Genomic DNA, 19,966 nt, shown 5'->3' with positions numbered 1-19,966 from the left:
ATTACTGTCCAGTGGTGCCTTGACATACGACTTTTTCGAGATACAGACAACGCGTTGCTCGGCCGATTTTAACGTGCGAGCAAACATTTGAGATACGAGTGCTGCGCGTGGTGGCAGCAAAGTCAACAAGCAGCAGTTTGGCAAATAGCGGACAATTCTTCCCCCCAAAAAAGTTTGAGGTTCTTTTTTTTTTGCCACTCCCAGTTGAAGTTTACTGTCAAACTAAACGCAAAACAAAGAGACTTACAAATATGCACGTGAGATGCAGGTTATACTTTTGTCCACTTGGGGTCGCCATCTTGTTGTACCCTGTAGGATCTGTGACTTTGAACTTTAAAAGGCAAGGCCAGGTGTTTCGAGTGACGTTTAATTCCCAAATAATGCTAAATGGTTTTAATCCACTTTTTTTTTTCTTTTTCTTTTTTTTTTACAGGAAACATCCAAGGGTCCTGTTGATGCATTCTTTCGAATATAAGAAAAGTAATAAATTTTTTCACATGTAATGAGTAATATTACTTTGAGAAAGTAATTGAAACAGTTACACCGCTATTACATTTATACCGAGGCAACTTGTACTTGTACCCAACTACATTACCAAAGTAGTAGTAGTAGTCATAGTTGTTGTTTATTCGGCCATTTCAAATTCAAAACTTTTGGAATTGTTTCGTAATCTTCCCAACACTCCTCTTGCCTTATTGCTACGTGAGTCTGCAGTATCGGTCCCTGTTGGGGAAAAAAGATCACCACAAAATCCCACGATATAGACGGAAAATGTGCAATTTAAAATGAACATTAAGTACGATTTCAAAATCTGTGATACAGTGAAACCACAAAAATGGAACTGTGGCGGGGGCGACTTCACAGCAGCTTACTGAGGACCATGAGAACCGGTCCAGCACCTCCATGTACTGTAAATCCATGTCTGTATCATACTGGCCCAGGTGGCCAACGTTTCCACACCAGAAAGTGCAACACAATGTCCATTGAATTGAAGCAAAAAATGTAATTTTTTTTTGCATTCAATTGAATTATGCAATTACTGTATGCTTTTATGAAGTACAATTTTATATAAAATGCTACAAATTTTTTGGGAGTTTTTTTTGAGGGGGGGGTGGGGCACTGGAACAGATTAATGCCATTTTTATTCATTTCAATGGGGAAAGATAATTTAAGATATGAGTGTTTTGAATGACAGAATGAAATAAATGTGTATTTCAAGGCAGCAGTGTATGTAATAAACATAAGTAAGGAATGCATGCTTCTATGTACAGTAAGACCCCCCCCCCCCATGAGACGAGGCAGAGCGAATATGTGCAGGCTGCGGATCTTGTTGCATTCCCCCCCCTCCTCCCGATTTCATAAAAGCGCATTCTCCAGAGAGCTTTAGTCTACCTTTTTATAGCATCCCCTTGAGCTCCATGCTAATGCATGTCACAAAGTAGGCTGCATGTATTGAGGGGAAAATAGGTCGCGTGGCGCATTATGCATACCAACCTGGTTGAGGCGCTGTTTAATGAAGCACATTCTGCACCCATGCCTTGAAATTGACACGGATAGGATTCAATAAATTCTGTTTTTTATATATATATATATATATATATATATATATATATATATATACGCCGAGTCACTCCAAACGCAGACTGCTAACAGTTCACCACTCAACAGCCATCGCGGTCCTGCCAACGCTACAGCCTCAGCGTACATGCGTAAGAAATACATTTGGACTGCATCAACCGCACCCCGACACTTTACCGAGCACCCCCTGCCCGCCCCCTTATAGTATTCGTATTGAGGCCTCGCCCTGCAAATCCAGGATAACAAAAGGAGATGGGCCAACCCCTCCCCCAAGGAAATAATAGCACCACATAAAGGGGATCATGACTTCTGAACTCATGGAAAGACGGCTTGGGGGGGAAACTGCAGTTTAATCATCTCAAAGTTTGGAATTAGGTACACCTACAAATCTAAAGTGGGGTACACACATGACACTGAGTTTATAATGGCAATAAGTGAAAATCTGCGATTTTGAGACAGACTGCACTTTTTTATAGTGTATAAAACTGACACATCAAAGAATAGAATTACACCAAACATGCCCAACCAAACCATATCTTTTTTTCTAACAAAAGTCTGTGAGTTGAATGCTAACATGTAACATAGTATGTCATAGGCAGGCTAATGGAAATTATCCTGATGGTAGGTCATCATAAATCTTCAAACAACTGGCATGTCTGGAGACAGAAAAGACGGTAGCACGGTTATTGGAAGCGGTTTATGTAGTATGGAGCAATTGTGGCATTTTCTACTGGTAATTGGTAGATTGGTATTCATCCAAATCTACCAATAAAATGCCACAATTAATCCATTCTACACAAACCGTCAGTACCCCTTCGATAGCTCAGTTGGTAGAGCGGAGGACTGTAGGGACACAAAGCTGTATTCCTTAGGTCGCTGGTTCAAATCCGGCTCAAAGGATATTTTAGAGAATCTTCAATCGAAGGACATTTTCGAGTTTTCAATCTTTACAAAAATCGGAATTAAATATAATCATGTCTTATTCATCCAAATAACTGTAGAAAATGCCACAATTGCTCCCTTCTACACACACATCAGTACCCCTTCGATAGCTCAGTTGGTAGAGCGGAGGGCTGTAGAGGCACAAAACTGTAATCCTTAGGTCGCTGGTTCAAATCTGGCTCGAAGGAAGATATTGACAAGTTCAGTCGTTGCAAATAATCATGGTTTGTTGTTCATCCAAATCTACCAATCACCTGTAGAAAATGGCACAATTGCTCCATACAACACAAACTCCTTCTGGTGCTACATCACTCTTGTCCCCAGAAATGCATGATGAAGAGCTTTGTTACCCCTTCGAAAGCTCAGTTAATCGAGCGGAGAACTGTCGAGGCTCAAACCGGAAATCTTTCGGTCGCTAACTCAATTCCGGCTCAAAGGACATTTTCGAGTTTTCAATCTTTACAAAAATCCGAATTAAATATAATCGTGTCTTATTCATCCAAATAACTGTCGAAAATGCCACAATTGCTCCATTCTACACAAACCGTCACATGGCAGTACCCCTTTGATAGCTCAGTTGGTAGAGCGGAGGACTGTAGAGGCACAAAGCTGTAATCCTTAGGTCGCTGGTTCAAATCCGGCTCGAAGGAAGATTTTGACAACTTTCAATCGTTACAAAAATAGGAACTCAAAATTATAATGGTTTATTCATCAAAATCTACCACCTGCAGAAAATTGCACAATTGCTCCATACTACACGAACTCCTTCTGCTGCTACATCACTCATTGGTCACTCTTTTGAGTTTAGTGCAGATAGCAGTATTTGTACTTTGTTACTTCCCTCGTCCCCCCCCCTCATCGGAACAGATATGTTAAATGTCGGGAGTAAAAGTCGCGGGGGGTGGAAAGAAATGTACTTGAGTTTTGTCAGGAAGTATTTGTGCTTGGTTCCTTGCCACCGCTGACCACGCCTCTGCTTTTACTGCAGCTCCTCTCTCTCTCTTTTCTGCGCGCTCTCACTGGTCGCATATCGGAAGTCGCGAGCAAAGCGTACGCCAGTTGCTCTTCGCATGCACTTGGGCGAACAAGACGCAGACGCAGACGAAGACGCAGACGCCCTCCTCCCCCTCGTCGGTTCCTCGCGTCTCGGCAGTCGGCACCTGCTCTCGCTCGTCGTCTTCTTTGCCTTCATGCGAGTGTGCGCGGACGTGCTCTCATTGTTAGATTAGACGGCTCCCCCCCCCCCCCTTCTTCTTATTTTTTATTTTTTATTTTCATCAAACAAGAGTATGACTTCGACGTCGTATAACCTGGATTATCTACCGCTGACTGATAGTCGGCTAATGGCAGCGGGCGATACGATGTAAGTCACTGCAATACCTGCTCAATGTCGCCTTTTTCCCGTCTTTGTGTTTTTGAAGTTGTGTTTGCAGGCGATGATGAAACGTTTGCGTTTGTAGCTCGTAGCATATTAGCTCCAACCGGAGGAGCTAACGGCTGCGGCCGGCTAACCTCATATCGACTTCATTGGACGAATACAACTTGGTTGCTATTGTTGAGATAACGGCGAGACGCCTCGGGTTAAAACGAAGTCGACGGTGCTCACTTTTAAGTCAAAGGAAAATAGAAGATCTAAAATGGAGTAGTTCTATGTGCGTGTGTGTGTGTGTGTGTGTGTGTAGTTAGCTTAGCAATATTAGCGAGCGCGCGACAACCGTCTACTCCACTGACATGTGCTTCTCGCTCTGTTCCATTGTTGTGGGGGCGAAAAAACGAACAAATGTCGCAGTTTGAACTAGCGAAGGGGTCGAAGTTGCTGTAAAAAGTCAAGTTTACGCCGTCGTCTGCGGCGCGAGGGCAAAAGGAACAATTCGCTCGTCAACACTTGAAAGGGGAAGTGTATGCACCAGTAGTCAATCTTTTGCTCAACTTGTCTCACATGAACGTGTTTTATTTTCGTGCAAAGCGACATTAGTGGTGCTCTTCCTGTTTTTTGTTGTTGTGTGCCTCCCCCACTAGTTAGCTAACGTTGGGGAGGCTTACCTAACCACGGAACGAACACGTGGTTTTCTTCCATTATTATTGAGCCTCTAATGGAGATCTTGTGACTGGGTCCATGTAAACAACAGACCTGGCAAGACAATTTTCCCATTACACACAAAAGTAGTCTTCCGTACAGACACTGTCTGGTAACATTATGGTTTAAAAGTGCTCACTGGTCATTTGTTAACAGGAATTAGTCAGACTAAGTGATGGTTAAAGAGCTTGGAAGGGGAGGGGGACCAAGACCTGTCATCAGAATCATCTTTATTTGCCAAGTATGTCCCAAAACCACACAAGGGAGTTGTCTCCAGTAATTGGAGCCGCTCTAGTACGACAACAGTCAATTGACAGAACACCTTTGAGACATAAAGACATTGAGAAAAACAGTCACTGAGCAATAAAGGGTCATCATTAACAAAGATTCTTCACCATTAATGGACCCCTAACCCCCACCCACCCCCCATAAAATTGTTTTTATTTGCCCTGTCTATCACAGGGATTGCAAAAAAAACTGATAGACAGTTCGCAGCAGTGCAAAAGATGGACTCCGCTATAGCAGGGAACACTATTATACCTCAAAATGCTTAAATATAATTTCAGACTCATTTTATGACAGTTAAAACAAAATTGCTTACACTTAAAGTAACCAAAAAAAATGCACCTGAAGTACCAGAATGCTGGATACAATCAATTCGATAGCATAGTTGTTTAAGTCATTTTGGAAAGTTTTCCAAAATCGGGGGGTGTAATTCAACAAACGAGTCCAATTGCTGTAATTCATCCTTTGTGGATCACCCAGACCTGATTAACTGAGAATAAAATAAAAATTTACCAAACACATTCGTGTTTTTTTGTTTAATTGATATTGTGACTAAGTGTAAAAGGATTTATGAGATTATGCTGTTAGATCACATACTGCAACTTTCCTACTCAACATTTTAAGTTTTTGACTCAGTAATACATAGATGCTTTCATTTTTTAAATTAAGACCCTATCCCAGCTATCTTCGGGCAAGAGACGGGGTATACCCTGAACTGGTCGCCAGCCAATCGCAGGGCACATAGAAACAAACAACCATTCACACCTACCGACAATTTAGTCTTCATTCAACCTACCACATGTGTTTTGGGGATGTGGGAGGAAACTGGAGTGCCCGGATAAAAGCCACGCAGGAACGAGGAGAACATGCAAACTCCACACAGGCGAGGCCGGGATTTGAACCCAGGTCCTCAGAACTATGAGGCAAATGTGCTAACCAGTCGTTCACCGCGGACCCAAGTTTTTTTTTTTTTTGTTTAAAAGGACTCGTTTCCGGTGAGGGTTGCACTCCGCCAAGGCTGCCCTTTGTCACCAATTCTGTTCATAACATTTACTGACATAATTTCTAGGCGCAGAGGGGGTCCGGTTTAGTGGCCTCAGTATTGCATCTCTGCTTTTTGCAGATGATGTGGATCTGTTGGCTTCATCAAGCCGTGATCTCCAAATCTCGCTGGAGCGGTTCGCAGCCGAGTGTGAAGCGGCTGGGATGAGAATCGGCACCTCCAAATCTGAGACCGTGGTCCTCAGTCGGAAAAGGGTGGCGTGCCCTCTCCAGGTCGGGGATGAGATCCTGCCCCAAGTGGAGGAGTTCAAGTATCTTGGGGTCTTGTTCACGAGTGAGGGAAGAATGGAACGGGAGATCGACAAGTGGATCAGTGCGGCGTCTGCAGTGATGCGGAGTTTGTATCGGTCCGTTGTGGTAAAAAAGGAGCTAAGCCGAAAGGCAAAGCTCTCGATTTACCGGTCGATCTACGTTCCTACCCTCGCCTATGGTCACGAGGTGTGGGTCGTGACCGAAAGAACGAGATCCCGGATACAAGCGGCCGAAATGAGTTTCCTCCGCAGGGTGTTAGGGTTAGTGTTAACCCTAACCCCTTCCTTAGAGAGAGGGTGAGAAGCTCGGTCATCCGGGAGGAGCTCAGAGTTGAGCCGGTGCTCCCCCACCTCGGGGGCAGCCAGATGAGGTGGCCGGGGCATCTGATTCGGATGCCTCCCGGACGCCTCCCCGGTGAGGTGTTCAAGGCACGTCCCACCGGGAGGAGACCCCAGGGACGACCCATGAACCGCTTTAGAGACTATGTCTCGGCTGGCCTGTGAACGCCTCGGGATCCCCCCCGGAAGAGTTGGATGAAGTGGCTGGGGAGAGGGAAGTCTGGGCGTCCCTGCTCAAGCTACTGCCCCTGTGACCTAACCTCGGAAAAGCAGTAGAAAATGGATGGATGAGTGTATGAGGGGAAAAAATGTCATCTGCGGGATTTGGCACCCGCTTGAGATTGATTTTTCTGTGCGATTGTTGACAGGGAAGAGTTACTATCAGGGCTTAAGTGTGATCCCATGGCAGACATAGAGCGACAATGTGTTACTCAGCTAAATGTCACCGTGAGCGGCCTTCTTTTGGACGGCACGGGTTTCTGGATATTCGTGATGCTTGCTGTGTTGGGCTGCGTTTTTTTATTCGTGATGCTTGCTGTGTTGGGCTGCGTTTGTGATTCAAACACGCCCAAATCATCACTGAACTCAGAGAACACAATCTGTTCCAGGAATGCATTTGACTGCCGATTTGTTGGGCTTTACAAAAAAATTTCCCCATACAAAAATTATGGAAATGATTAGCTCCAGGCTCACACAATTGTCATTGTATTTATTAACTGTTAAGGCAATATTTTAAGTAATTTTTGATCATAACCTGTCAAACAAGTGTAAAGCAAACAAAGATGTCGACTCTTGACTTTCATGATAAAGCTAGGATAGACTCAGATAATGTTTTTACCTTATTTGTCACGTGTAAAAGGAAGTTGACCACAACAAACGTAAAAACAAATGAAATGTGTTTACGGTGCCACTGGAGTCTTAAGCGGGCTGCAGACCTTTCCCGTGTTCTGTTTATTCAATATTTTACAAAATGCAATCCATCACGTGACGAGGAAAAAATAAAAGGAGGCTAAATTTAAGTAGCTAGACTAACCATTATCTTATTTGATAACTATATTGCAGTTGCTTGTATTTGAATTTGGCAAAACCACCAGCTTCAGGGCACTTCCTAATTGGCTATTGTATATTTCACACCACAGTCACAGAGCCTGTGGAAACCCTGACCTCTGGATATGCGATCATTAACAGGTCCATATTGTAAAACCATTTTGATCGACTCAAAGACTTTTTTAAAATAATATTGCTCTGAAAAGACGTGAGACACGGACAAAAAACATGAGGTGTAAAGCTCATTTAAAATTCTTTCTTTCTGCAAAATCTGATGGACTTTGTTACAAAAGGAACAATATTAACCTGTTTGGAAATTTACAAACTGTCCAGCTCATTAACATTTGAAGAAAATCTGTTTTCAGAAGTGACTTGTAACTGATACAGCAATTGCAGTAAAAATAACTAGTGCAGCACTGATCAGGTTTTGATGATGTCAGAGTTTTAAGAGACTGAAGTTGCCGGAAATTAGGTGGTGGCTGCCTGTAGGAAAAACAGAATATTTTAAATATTGCACAGGTTTTCACATTTATGCTTGTTGGCCCCAACTGTGTTCTAAGCAGGGTAGGGAGCAAAAATCACACTTGGTACACCCCACACCACACGATAGTTGCTCAGGATAAACCTTTAGAGACATCCCAGAATCAGGCCTTTGCTGCCTTTGATCGGAAGTGAATACAGCTGCTTAAATTTGGCCCGATTATCGGTGTGTGTGTGTGTGTGTGTGTATCTTACTTTGCTGCTTTGAATGTGAATACTCTTCATGTAATGTCAGCGTACGGCTGCAACAATTGATCAAATAACCCGATTACAAAAAAAAGCTTTAAATCAAAATCTCTGCCTCGAAGCTTCGCACAGATAATTTTCCCACACAGAGCAATGTTACTATTACAGTCGTGATACGCATAAGCAGCACATTCACACACGAGCTGCTGATGGCCACAACTCATATTGTCACTCAACACGCTAACGCGACACTCTCATTCGCTGACACCCACGTCACTCACCCGACCAGGCCCCTCTTTTTAAAGCCACACTCAAAAAGTCACAGATACTACAGTATAATGTGAGGCCGGTGACCCCAAGTAGACAAAAATAATACATGCACCTCACAGTCCACAGTCTGTGATGAATTTTTTTTTTATTTATCGAATTACTCATTCGATGGGATAATTATTACAATACTTGATTTCTGAAAATGTTTTAGACCGTAGCTGGTGCCCTACATGAGAGTGGTTTGAACTGAACTTTATTTTTTATAGATGCATTTTTCCTTAAAATTTGGGTTTGAATTCTTGTGACTTTAGATTTAACACTATTTAAAAAGACTGTCTGACATATTGACTATAACAGCACACCCTGTTTAAAATCATCCCCCCACGCCTGTCACTGCTGTGGGATGGCGTGATACCGATTGTGCAAATTATGTAGCAAGATTCACAAAGAAAAGACGATGTGGGGAGGCGTTACATAAGAACAGAACTGCACACACTTCTTGGCACACAGTTCACGTTGTTAAAAAAATAAGGACGCCATGTCCAAATGTAAAAAGTTGTCTCTTTGAATAAGGGTACATCTTTCCAGTGAGTGACTTGGAAACAGGCTCTCTTCTTCTCTTTGGATTGATGCGTTTGTGGAGCAGCTAGCTCGTGTGTGCAGCATGCGGACTATATTTAGTGCCTGCTATTCATTTGGTGTCCTAGTTGTCGTCAGCACAGCGTTCTGTCTTCCATCCAACATTCCCTCACAACACAAATAAGACAATTGGGAGTCCAGGAAGCTGTTAAGTGAAGGTGTAATTGCCCCCCTTTTTTCCTGCTCCGAGATGTACACATTGATAGTTTAACCACTGGCTCGCTCTGGCTTTACTTTCGCATCATCATCTGCGACCTCCAGGGACCATGGGTGCCATTACGGAGTTAATGGTGCAGGCGTCGTCGTCCTCAGATGCTACCCAGCCTGTTAGCATATGGGCCAATGAAAGACTTGATTGAACGCGTCTGTCCACACACGGGGGACGAGCAACAATGAAACCAGAAGACTGTGCTAAGATGAATGGCAGTTATTGGTGGAGTGCAAATTAAAAAGAAAATGGACCACAGGGTTTCTGCACATTAATGCACAGCACGGTACTTGTGCAGAACGCTCCTCATAAAAAGCTACTTGGATCATCGAGGAGGAGCTTTTTAGATTTTTCCTAACCAAGCATTTAGCATTTTTCCCCTTTAAATTACGTTATGTACTTGGTCATCGCTAGCAAGCAGCTGTTTCGCTTGACAGTTTTTCCCCCCCATTTTCTTCCCCCAGCAGTGGTCTCCGTGTCAAATAAAAGCGTAACAGCAGTGTATATGCTGCTTGTCGCCACAGCTTCGGGCTACCGAGCAAAATTTGCTTCTGCTGTAAGAGTCGAAAGCTACATTGGTTTGAAATGTTGCCCCCACAACAACAGCTTGATGATCAATATTTTAATTACAGCGAGATCGCAGTAGTGTAATTGATGCTGTAAGCTCCAACGAACACTTAAGTAAAGGAGAGCCGGTGTGTGTGGGGCATTCAAAATGATTGGAATCGGCTATTCTCGGTTCCCGCTGTGTTTGGTCCATTAGACCCTACTGAAACATTATTTTACGCAGCACAGCAATAGGTGTGGCTCTCAAGTTTTGACCTGCTTGGGGCTCCACTTATGTATAGGTCACTTGTCAGGACTTGTCATGACCTGACTATAGTTGCCTTGTTTGACCATCAAAGTGCTGCTTAGCTGTGATTAAAAAGTAATGTATGGTGCGCTTTCAGAAAATGGTAGACCGATTTTACTACCTCAGGGCCTTTAGATTTGAGATATTCCAATATGGTTTGTTTTAGGGCTGTAACAATTAATCGTCAACTAATCGATGATCAAATTAAAGGTTTTTGATAATCGATTTCGTTTAGAGACTTTGGGAAAATTTTAAGATAAACAATCTTGAGAATTTTTTTTCTGTCTTCCGTGTAGTGTGACATATCAATGACAACCCTCCGACAGCGCACCTTGACCAATAGGATTGCACTTTGCGACCGGGGCATCGCTTCCTGTGTGCGTACTATGTTTACCAAAGCTTTAGAGCATGATTCGACAGAACGGCGGCATGTTTATGTGCAAATGTTAGTGTTAGCTTGCTTAGGCGACAACGTTTTGTTGCCTGCTTGCGAGCCGTATCGTATTAAAAGTATGTGAACATACGTTGAGCAACCCTTGAATGGACAGCCCAAAACGTTATCTCCCGAGCACTCGACGACACCGCATGTTTTTTTTGTGCCTCATTTTGTTCCTTTTTTCCCCACATTGCCACACGAATCCATTGTTTGAGATAAACTTGCCTCAACGGTAACTGTTGTATCCAGTTATGGTGGAGCGTGACACGTTTTGTGGTCACGCCTCCACAACAGTGTTTGATTTGACAAGATAAAGCCCAGTGATCGTAAAAGACGGGATACGGTGGTACGTCAACACTGTGACAACACTACACGGCTATACGTCGTGTAGTGTTGTCACAGTCTGACCGAGAGACTGCAATATTTTATGGCAGTCGTCTGTGATATATAGGGTTCCTATGCAAGTGTAGAAAGTATGGAATTTCATACATTTCCAGGTCTGTAAAAGTATGTAAAGTGGAAACTTTTGTATGGAAGAATATTGTTTCCAAAACAGTTATAACAGCTCTATTTGTTTAAACAAAAAATTATGAAAATCTAAAAAACATTGATTGATCGCTGTTTATTTTAAGGCGCTTGGAAACACCGCTACGTTTGTGTCACGGTCTTGTTCAATACTCAATTCTGATTGGCTCAGAAAATTCCAATGCTGTACATTATCAGCTGATAATGTATACCCTTCAAATGTCTCAAGTAGTTCAAAAGTCCAAGTCCACAGCACAGCAGGTTGATGCGGTGCTAACAAAGTAGCGAGGAGTCAGAGGGAATGTTGCTTTGATTGTCTTTTATTGACACTCCCGTTGATGTTCAATCTAAAACAAAACACCCATAACCAAAGAATTACACCTATTGTATGTACATCACAGGGAAAAAAACATTGATGTGCTAACAAAAATTATCAAACTCGCAGAAGTCCTGTCGCTCTCAAAATAATGACTGTTGGTACACAAACGCTGCATGAACGAATAAAAACGGCCAGGCAAAAACAATACTGCATATATCCTTCAAACTCGGTGAAAACGGGTAACAATATTCGATCGTGATGTTCTAACTTTCTTTGTTCCTCCAAGTGTGTATCATGGTGTGCACCACACTGCCCCTTAGAGGTCAAGACGCGCTCAGCAGGAACTAAGCTCCAACAAGGCTCTCACAAAACGGGGACAGTACAAGCGCCTCAAGCCATTATTCCGAGCCGCCTGTCGATTAAAAGTATACCCCAGATGCATAAAGAAGTTCACAAGTGTATTGCCATGCATTTGGAGAAAGCAAATGTGTTCCCACTATATACCTACAGTAAAATATAACTGAAAGGAACATAAATTGTTATTTTGCACTTTAAAAGTATAATTTGTGTTTCTTGGATTTATTGATTATTTTTCATGGTCTTCTAATTAAGGTTTTTTTTAAATCAATTTGATTGTTGTATATGCTTATGTTTAAGTTAAACAGTGGTTAGGTTGCAGTTTTGAGTTTTTTGGGGGGATTTTCTAATTTAAATTTTATTCAATAGTAGTACACTCACTCTTAGGTTTAAAGTTACTTTCTACAACCCATTGGTTAGTAATAAAGGGGTCAGTTTTTTCCTCATACCTACTTTTGCTGGCTTTTGTTTAAGTAATATCACGCGATTGAAGGCATTTCAAACATTCGATACGACAAAATAACTATGTGTGATTTGTTGCTGATCTCGTATTGGATCAATTACGGTATCTGTCAATACTCAACGCTGCAATATCTGTATCGTATCGGAACTGAATAAAAGTGGTCCTTATCAATTATGACTTTGCTCCTGCCTTTCCTTCGGTTAGTTCAGACTTACAAATTGACGTACAAATTAATTGCAGAAATGATATAGAGGACTTTCTTGTGATATTCATTAGGCGTCTGGCGTGCTATTACGGGCCTGGTGGAAGTGTCAGTTGCATGCTTGCCCGGTCAGTGCTCAGCAGCGGGACAGACACATGGTCTCGATAAATCACCTGCTTTTACGGCCGTTGCGGCAGGAAGCGTGTAACTGTGGAGGCGGGTCAGCTGCTGGAGGGCATCAATGTTTTCTGGCCTGTCAGCAAAACACTTAAATTGCAGCTGTGGTTGGTTTCCTGAACAAAAAGCGGAACAAAGGTGATAATACACTATTTTTCTCAGCCTTACCTTTAATGCTTTGAGGCGATGACATGCATTTGCCTTTCAGTCTCTGATGTTCTTGGTCTTTGAAAGAAATCCTGACATTTTTGGCCCAACAAGTCGTTTGAACTGTAACAAGATAATAACCCACATGTCCTGAACATTGTGTTCCTTTGGCGATGGGGCTGTCGTCTGTTGTTCAGAGCTGAAAGGCCAAAAGGGAATTAGAGTAAAAAATGATTTGGATGGAAATGCTGGGAAAAAAAGGAATCACTCGCCAATACCAGTGGTGGGCAGTCTGTTGGCCTTAAACACTTTTCATTTACAACCTAAATTCTAAAGTATGTTCTGTTTGTTTCATACACTTCCTCTTGGCTGCACTACTTCTAGTGTATGCAAGATTTGTTATTTTTTTCCCCCAATCATGTTTTAGCCTCCGCCATGTCAATCGAATCTTCCCATGGCCTTCGGAATCAATAGTACTGGCCCATGTAACGTCAGCCATACAGTACAGAATCACTAATGGGCGTGTTCGTTTAATCAGATTTCAGATTTGCCTGCGCAGGGCCAGAGCGCTGACCTTTGACTTCAGCGTTTTTCCTTCCTCTGATTGGTTGGTCAGAGCAAACCTGTCATAGCCAACTTCGAATAGCAAAACACGTCTGTAGTGACCCGCACACCTGAGTACAATTACTAATCAGTGTCTCCGTTGAGTAGTCGTATTTATGTCGTATTTTTAGGTAAATGATTGTGACCTGCTCCAGATGTATGTGGGACAGTTGCGTGGTGTCATAATTAGCCGCACTTTGTTCCATCAGTTTGAATTTGTTTCTGCTCTAAAAATGTATTTCTTGTGTTTGAAATAACTATGAATGCGTCGCTCAGCATGAACTATGCGTTCAACCAAATAAAGATCTGAAACATATTTTCTTCAAATGAATACTTAAGCTGGTGCTTCAATGTTATGCCTCTCATGTAAGACTAAAAAAACCGACATGGAGGTTTGGATTTTCAAGCAAAGGGCGTGTATTGCAGTTGATTTCTTTAAACCCCTCTCTTGTTGATGACTCAATTTGCTTAACCGCAACGTGCCCACAGCAAAATGGCGCCAGAACGCTGATGGCAAAAGCGATGAAATTGTCGCACACCCACCAGTGCCTCAGTAGACGTTAGCCTTCCATGTATTCCGAAGCGTCCCCCTGAGTCGGCCCATTGTGCTTGTAGCCGAGTGGTGAATAGTGTTCGGCAGCATGGGGAACAATATGTGATTGTTCCCCTGCTGTGCCGGAGGAGCCACGGGTTACTCCCTGTACCATCCCCAGTGCGCCTGAGGAGGAGGAAATGTGGCGCAAGGTGTCGCGAACCAGTCATTCGTGGAGCTTTGAAAGCTTTGCGGTGCCTGCTTAGTCGGTCGGGAGGAGGGGGAGGCCACGCAGTTCTAGAGTCATTTGCCTATGTTGACAGCGCTGTGGGAATAAAAGCTTTCATAGTCAAGCGTGGATTCGGATTTCAGGGAGGAGAGCGAGCGGAAGTGCTATTTTGTTAGCATGTCGTTCAAATCCCTCAAGGAGTTCGGCCTTTCGGCTGAACGTCTGGGCTCCATTTGTAAGAGATGGATGGCTCGCGTCCAAAGGTCTGTGTGCAAAATGGCCACTTTGTATTTACGTTTGACGTTGTTTTAAGTTCTCTAACATGAGACCGGAAACGCGGTCTTCATCTTGGTGTGCTGTCCTTGGCACTTCTTAATCCTCCTCCATTCTTTTTAAAAAGGCCACCGAACGCAAAGTACAATATTTATGTCTCAAAGCCAGTAGATAGATTCATTCCTGGCTTCTACTCACAGTTACTAGCAGATTTGAAATGCTATTGTGTTAGGTTTCCTTCATGAGACAGACAGGCAAGGTAGTTTGGATTCTGTCATGATGTCTTTTTGTCAAGGAAATTGCCACAATTTACTTGCTGCTCTGGATCGCCAACATTGTTGCGTATGGATGGCTGTTTAAATTGGGAAAGTCACTGTGGCTAATGTACATTGCCGGTCAATTCCTCTGAAACAGAAGGGTTACAAAGTACTCAGCCGAGTGTCTTCGTTTGGATTCAGGGCACCTAGTAGTAACATGTCCATCACATATTTGCTACTCCTTGATAAAAAGGTAGTATTTTAAAGTTGTTTACCCAAAATTGGGTTATGGATAACAAAGCCAATGTCATCCCCTATCCCTATTTAAAAACGAGAGATTCAATTCAGTGAGAAGTTGGGTCGTTTCAAATGTTTTCTATTCTGCCTCTGACATCCACTTCATGCAGCTTTTATCTCTGTGACTCAAAACACTATGCACCTAAGCAATGCTTGATGTAAAGATGTTTTTAATGCTATTAGGGTTTGAACCGATGAATCGATTAATTTGACGCTTGAAGTCGACTAATCGCTGGGGACATTTTTGGCCTCTCGTCTTCGAGTCGGCCAATTTACAGAACACGTTCGACTCATCTGCCGCTGTTGCTGAATTATGTAACGTTCTGCGGCGGAGCGAAATGTCAGGGCAAAAAAGCAACGTTTTCTGGGACTGAAAGTACAAAAATAAGTTTGTGGATGAGTATAGCAGTTAGCCTTGCTAGCTTCATACCAATGTTGAAATGATGATGAGGGCATGGCAAAGTGAAGCGCCAGTTTTGTCGCCAAAATGTTATCTTCCATAATACGCAGGAAACAACTTTGTGCTAATGAAAACTTTATTCATCTTTGTGCCACTAATTACAAATACAATTAGCGTAATGGTGAGTTATATTTTGAATCATTAGTTTGTATTTGTTTCTATGCTGTCAATTGAAATATGTCTTTATATGAAACATGTCCGTGTCGTAAAAAAAGGATGGGGGGCCGCTGTACTGGGCTGAAAAAAATCACTGACGTCATCGATTTATCAACTTCGACTTGACTTTCATCTCATTTTAGTCGACTATAAAAGATCTTCAGTCGTTCAACATCTAAACTTGGGCTCAACGATTTTAGGGGAAAAATGTAATTTAAAATGATTTTTTTCTTCAAATCAAGCTTTAGTGCAATATTCACTATGCACACACAGTAACATTTACAGACATGACAGAAAATAAAATAATACCATCAAAACATTAACAGCTATTACCTATAATAATGCAAGGATTATTCTGGTGTGTTGCATTTCACGTTAGCCCTTAGCTACGCCTCGGAGGCTAGAATTGGTTGCTTAGAGGAGAAGATCTGCACTGCGGAAGGCTAGTAGTGTTTAGCCACGCCATCTAGCAAGCGCAGCTCGTTGCTTGTACGGCCTCGGAGCAAGTTAGCGAAGCACCCCTTGTAAGCATTCCCCCCCCCGATTCGCATCTTGAGCTCCATATGAAAGGAGGGTGGATGGGTGACTGCGACATGGACGCACCATTTTTTAAATTTATTTTGTAATTTTTTTATTATTTTTTTCACCTCTATTAGCTCGGAGCTGATTGATTTGCGTGACCTCGTGACGAGTAGCATGCTTGGCGAGATACTGTAGTTAACACAGATTCTGGGTCAGTTGGGAGGGCAGCACACAAAAAAAAACGCAACTTTGGTGACCACATGATCTTATCTGAAATCACAATTTCAATCAGAAAGTGATAAATCGTTCAGCCCTAACCTCAACTGTATCATATTTGAAATGATACCATTCACCCTTTAAGTTCTCTGCACATTTATTCAAATTCATGCAAGGCCACGTCAAGCTCTTGAGTCATCCTATGATTAATGATTTATGTCTCTAGTTATTTTATTGTAAACACAAGAGCCGTGGGGCTATACAGTAATCGGATGATGGCAGTTTTTCGAGGTGGGTCCCACTGGCTGTCTTTTAAGCTGCTTTCCTTTTGAAAGGGCATCGGCAGAAAATGTACCTCTTCCCACCCCACCGATTCACTCGATAGTGAACATCGAACATTAAGCCAATCACCAGCAGTGATTGTAACGGATGTGACAATTGTGTGGAAAACGAACAAATATTTGCATTGCAATTTCACAGTCGAGGTATTGTAGGTCTAGGGGATGATTTCACTAGCAATCTGAATTTGCTTTTTTCAGCAACGGCATGAAGATGAACGGGTCGTCGGAACACTTGGATCAGCCAGACCCAGACTCCATCAAGATGTTTGTGGGACAGATCCCTCGCTCCTGGTCAGAAACGGAACTCAAGGAGCTTTTTGAGCCTTTCGGAGCCGTACACCAGATCAACATCCTTCGCGATCGCACCCAGAACCCCCCTCAGAGCAAAGGTAGGATACTCTGGCCCGTGGGGATTCTGTTCGTGCTAACCGTTTCCTTGTTGAAATCTGCCATTGTCTTGAATTTGTGCTTGTGCGTGAAAACGCGTGAACCCGGTCGTTGCCGTCTATCACCCACAGTCACATTTCAGCACAAGTCCCCCTCGGGCAATGAGCAACATTGCTTGTCTGCTTTTGCAGCACAGCCATGTTTGTGCTTCCACACGACAGCATTCAGTAGTCTTAAAACCCATTTTCATAAGCCGCATTAGAGGAAGATTTCCTTTTTACTTGACTGTGCTGGTTTTAAAAGCTGTATCGAATAAAAAGCAAGGTTATTCATTGCATCCGTGTACTAGCTGTTTCGTGTCTCTTTGCAATATAAAAAAAAAAATTTAAACCAAGTGGGGCAGTTCAGTTCTCTGCAGTATGATTAGAAATGGTGAACCCTTTTTCAACTGCAGTGTTTACAGTGAAATTACCTTCCATTTCTTTTGTCAGAAGAATCTCCACCATATTTGTACAATCCACCTGGTGGTTACGGCGACTGAAGAGTGCCAAAAACCAGTACAGTGGTTCCTTATGAGTTTAATTTGTTCCATGGGCAAGATCATAACAAAATGTACATGTATATCAAATAAATTTTCCCTATTGAACTGAATTGAAATGCCATTAATCCGTTCAGGCCCTCCGAAGGTTTTATGTGGTTAGCGCTGTATGTACTGGAGTATTCTTGGTGTGCCCTTAAAGGGCGTGGCATACAGCAGGTCCTTGCAAGTATTGCCATTTTGTAATTACATGTTTGTGTTCGTGTGTGCCTAATGTATTATTTTTCTCAAATTAGTCTGCTAATTTGCTATTAACAGTTGATGACTGGCCTCTAACGCAACTCCTTGTACTCCTTGAGTGATGATAATGCATATCAGAAGTGTATCTTACTCATCTTTATGGAGGCGAGGATTAGTGACTCAGAGGACCCCGTGTTAGGAAAGTGTGAATAAACATGCATCACAATTGACACATGATCAATAGAAAATATGTTCAATAAAATGTTTGATAGAAAATGATTTTGAAGAAAACCATTCCGGTGACACTGCTAGGAATTCTGAGGGGAGGCTACAACAGGCTTTTGGACTCATCTCATTTCTCTTTTTGCCCGGTCGCTGTCGATGTAAATTGAGGAGGTAGAATCTAGGAAGAGACTTGAAATCTACCCTCTGTCTCTCAGAGGGTACAGAAATAACCTGTTGAATATCATGCACAGTTTCACCAGTGTGTCTCAGAGCTTCTTTAAAAACAAAAAACACCATACACTGAAATGGAAAAAGGAAAAAGTAATGGAACAGCACAAGAAATTATCAAGAGAGAGAAGGTAACCTTCACCAGTTTGGCAGTGAATATATGGATACTTTGTCTGACGAGTCAGACGACCAATGCAGTCCGTAAACTACGGAGGATTATCGTCCCTGCAAAGTCTGGCAAGATGACAAATTTATTTTCCCCCCTCAGCCGCTCTCATCCATAAAGGTACAGCAGCATCAAGCCACAGGTATCAATATCTGACTGTCAAGCCAGCCGCCACAACGATTGTTCAGACTATGCATTATAGTAACACGCCCCAAACGCGCTGCGAGGGGGCCACTTCATGATAAAATCCTAACACATTATACAACCCCAATTCCCGATTTGCAAATCATGTTCAACCTATATTTAATTGAGTACACTACAAAGACAAGATGGTTAATGTTCAAACTGATAAACTTTGTTTTAGCAAATAATCATTAACTTAGAATGTTATGGCTGTAGCACGTACCAAAAAAGCTGCGACAGGTGGCAAAAAAGACTGAGAAAGTGTTCTGCGGTCTGACGAGTCCGCATTTCAAATTGTTTTTTTTTTTTAAATTGTGGACGTCGTGTCCTCCGGGCCAAAGAGAAAAAGAACCATCCGGACTGTTATGGACGCAAAGTTCAAAAGCCAGCGTCTGTGAGGGTATGGGGCTGTGTTCATGCCAATGGCATGGGTAACTTAGACATCTGTGAAGGCACCATTAATGCTGAAAGGTAATGTGTGGCGCATTATGAAGCATAAAATATGAAAAAGGAGGCCCCGGACTGTTGAACGGCTGAAGCTGTACATTGAGCAAGAATGGGAAAGAATTCCACCTACAAAGCTTCAACAATTGTTGTCCTCAGTTCCCAAACGTTTATTGAATGTTGTTAAAAGAAAAGGTGATGTAACCCAGTGGTAAACATGACCCTGTCCAGGCTTTTTTGGAACGTGTTGCAGCCATAAAATTCTAAGTTAATGATTATTTGCTAAAAACAAAAAAGTTTATCAGTTTGAACATGAAATATCTTGTCTTTGTAGTGTATTCAATTAAATATAGGTTGAACATGATTTGCAAATCATTGTATTCTGTTTTTATTTGTTTAACACAAAGTCCCAACTTCATTGGAATTGGGGTTGTACATGAACGTCAGTGCTTCGGATTTAAAATAATTGTGTGAACGCATTCACCATTCACACATTATTTATATGAAATAATCTCTTATCACACAACCAGTCTACTTCTGGAAGAAACTAGACTGTCCCAGTAATATGCCCAGGAAGGTTCATTTGGATCTTAAGTTGCCTTTTAAAAATTCCTTTGAAATCTGCATATATGACTGCAATTATACTTGATTTGCAAATTTGTTAAAAATAATCTCTTGGGTATCGCACGACTAGTCCAGTTCTGGGGGAGACTAGACCCGGTGGAGTCCTCTCCAGTTCTGGGGAACTAGTGTCTTCTGGGGAACT

At 42.4% G+C, this 19,966-nt stretch overlaps 1 protein-coding gene and 2 non-coding genes across 6 annotated transcripts in view; all 3 read left to right on the top strand.

Annotated features, from left to right (window-relative positions):
• The window catches only part of LOC133402845 (CUGBP Elav-like family member 2), a 36,494-nt gene that overhangs the window by 1,108 nt on the left and 15,420 nt on the right, over positions 1–19,966 (top strand). For 2 of the 4 annotated variants that reach the window (XR_009768569.1, XM_061677051.1), the window contains exon 2: positions 16,988–17,178. Coding sequence is in view for 3 of the 4 variants with exons in the window: in XM_061677051.1 (XP_061533035.1) it covers positions 16,988–17,178 (191 nt within the window). In the remaining variant the exon portion in view is untranslated. Of the gene's footprint in view, positions 1–3,544; positions 3,884–12,058; positions 14,531–16,987; positions 17,179–19,966 lie in introns of those variants that run through there. The other 2 variants (XM_061677052.1, XM_061677053.1) reach the window with 2 other exon arrangements.
• On the top strand, positions 2,391–2,478 carry trnay-gua (transfer RNA tyrosine (anticodon GUA)). The gene is given in 2 exon segments: positions 2,391–2,427; positions 2,443–2,478. It is a non-coding gene; the product is annotated as a tRNA-Tyr (tRNA).
• On the top strand, positions 3,083–3,170 carry trnay-gua (transfer RNA tyrosine (anticodon GUA)). The gene is given in 2 exon segments: positions 3,083–3,119; positions 3,135–3,170. It is a non-coding gene; the product is annotated as a tRNA-Tyr (tRNA).

The sequence above is a fragment of the Phycodurus eques genome, chromosome 5 (assembly GCF_024500275.1).
Source record: "Phycodurus eques isolate BA_2022a chromosome 5, UOR_Pequ_1.1, whole genome shotgun sequence".
NCBI lineage: Eukaryota > Metazoa > Chordata > Actinopteri > Syngnathiformes > Syngnathidae > Phycodurus > Phycodurus eques.
This window is presented reverse-complemented; position numbering and strand designations above follow the sequence as displayed.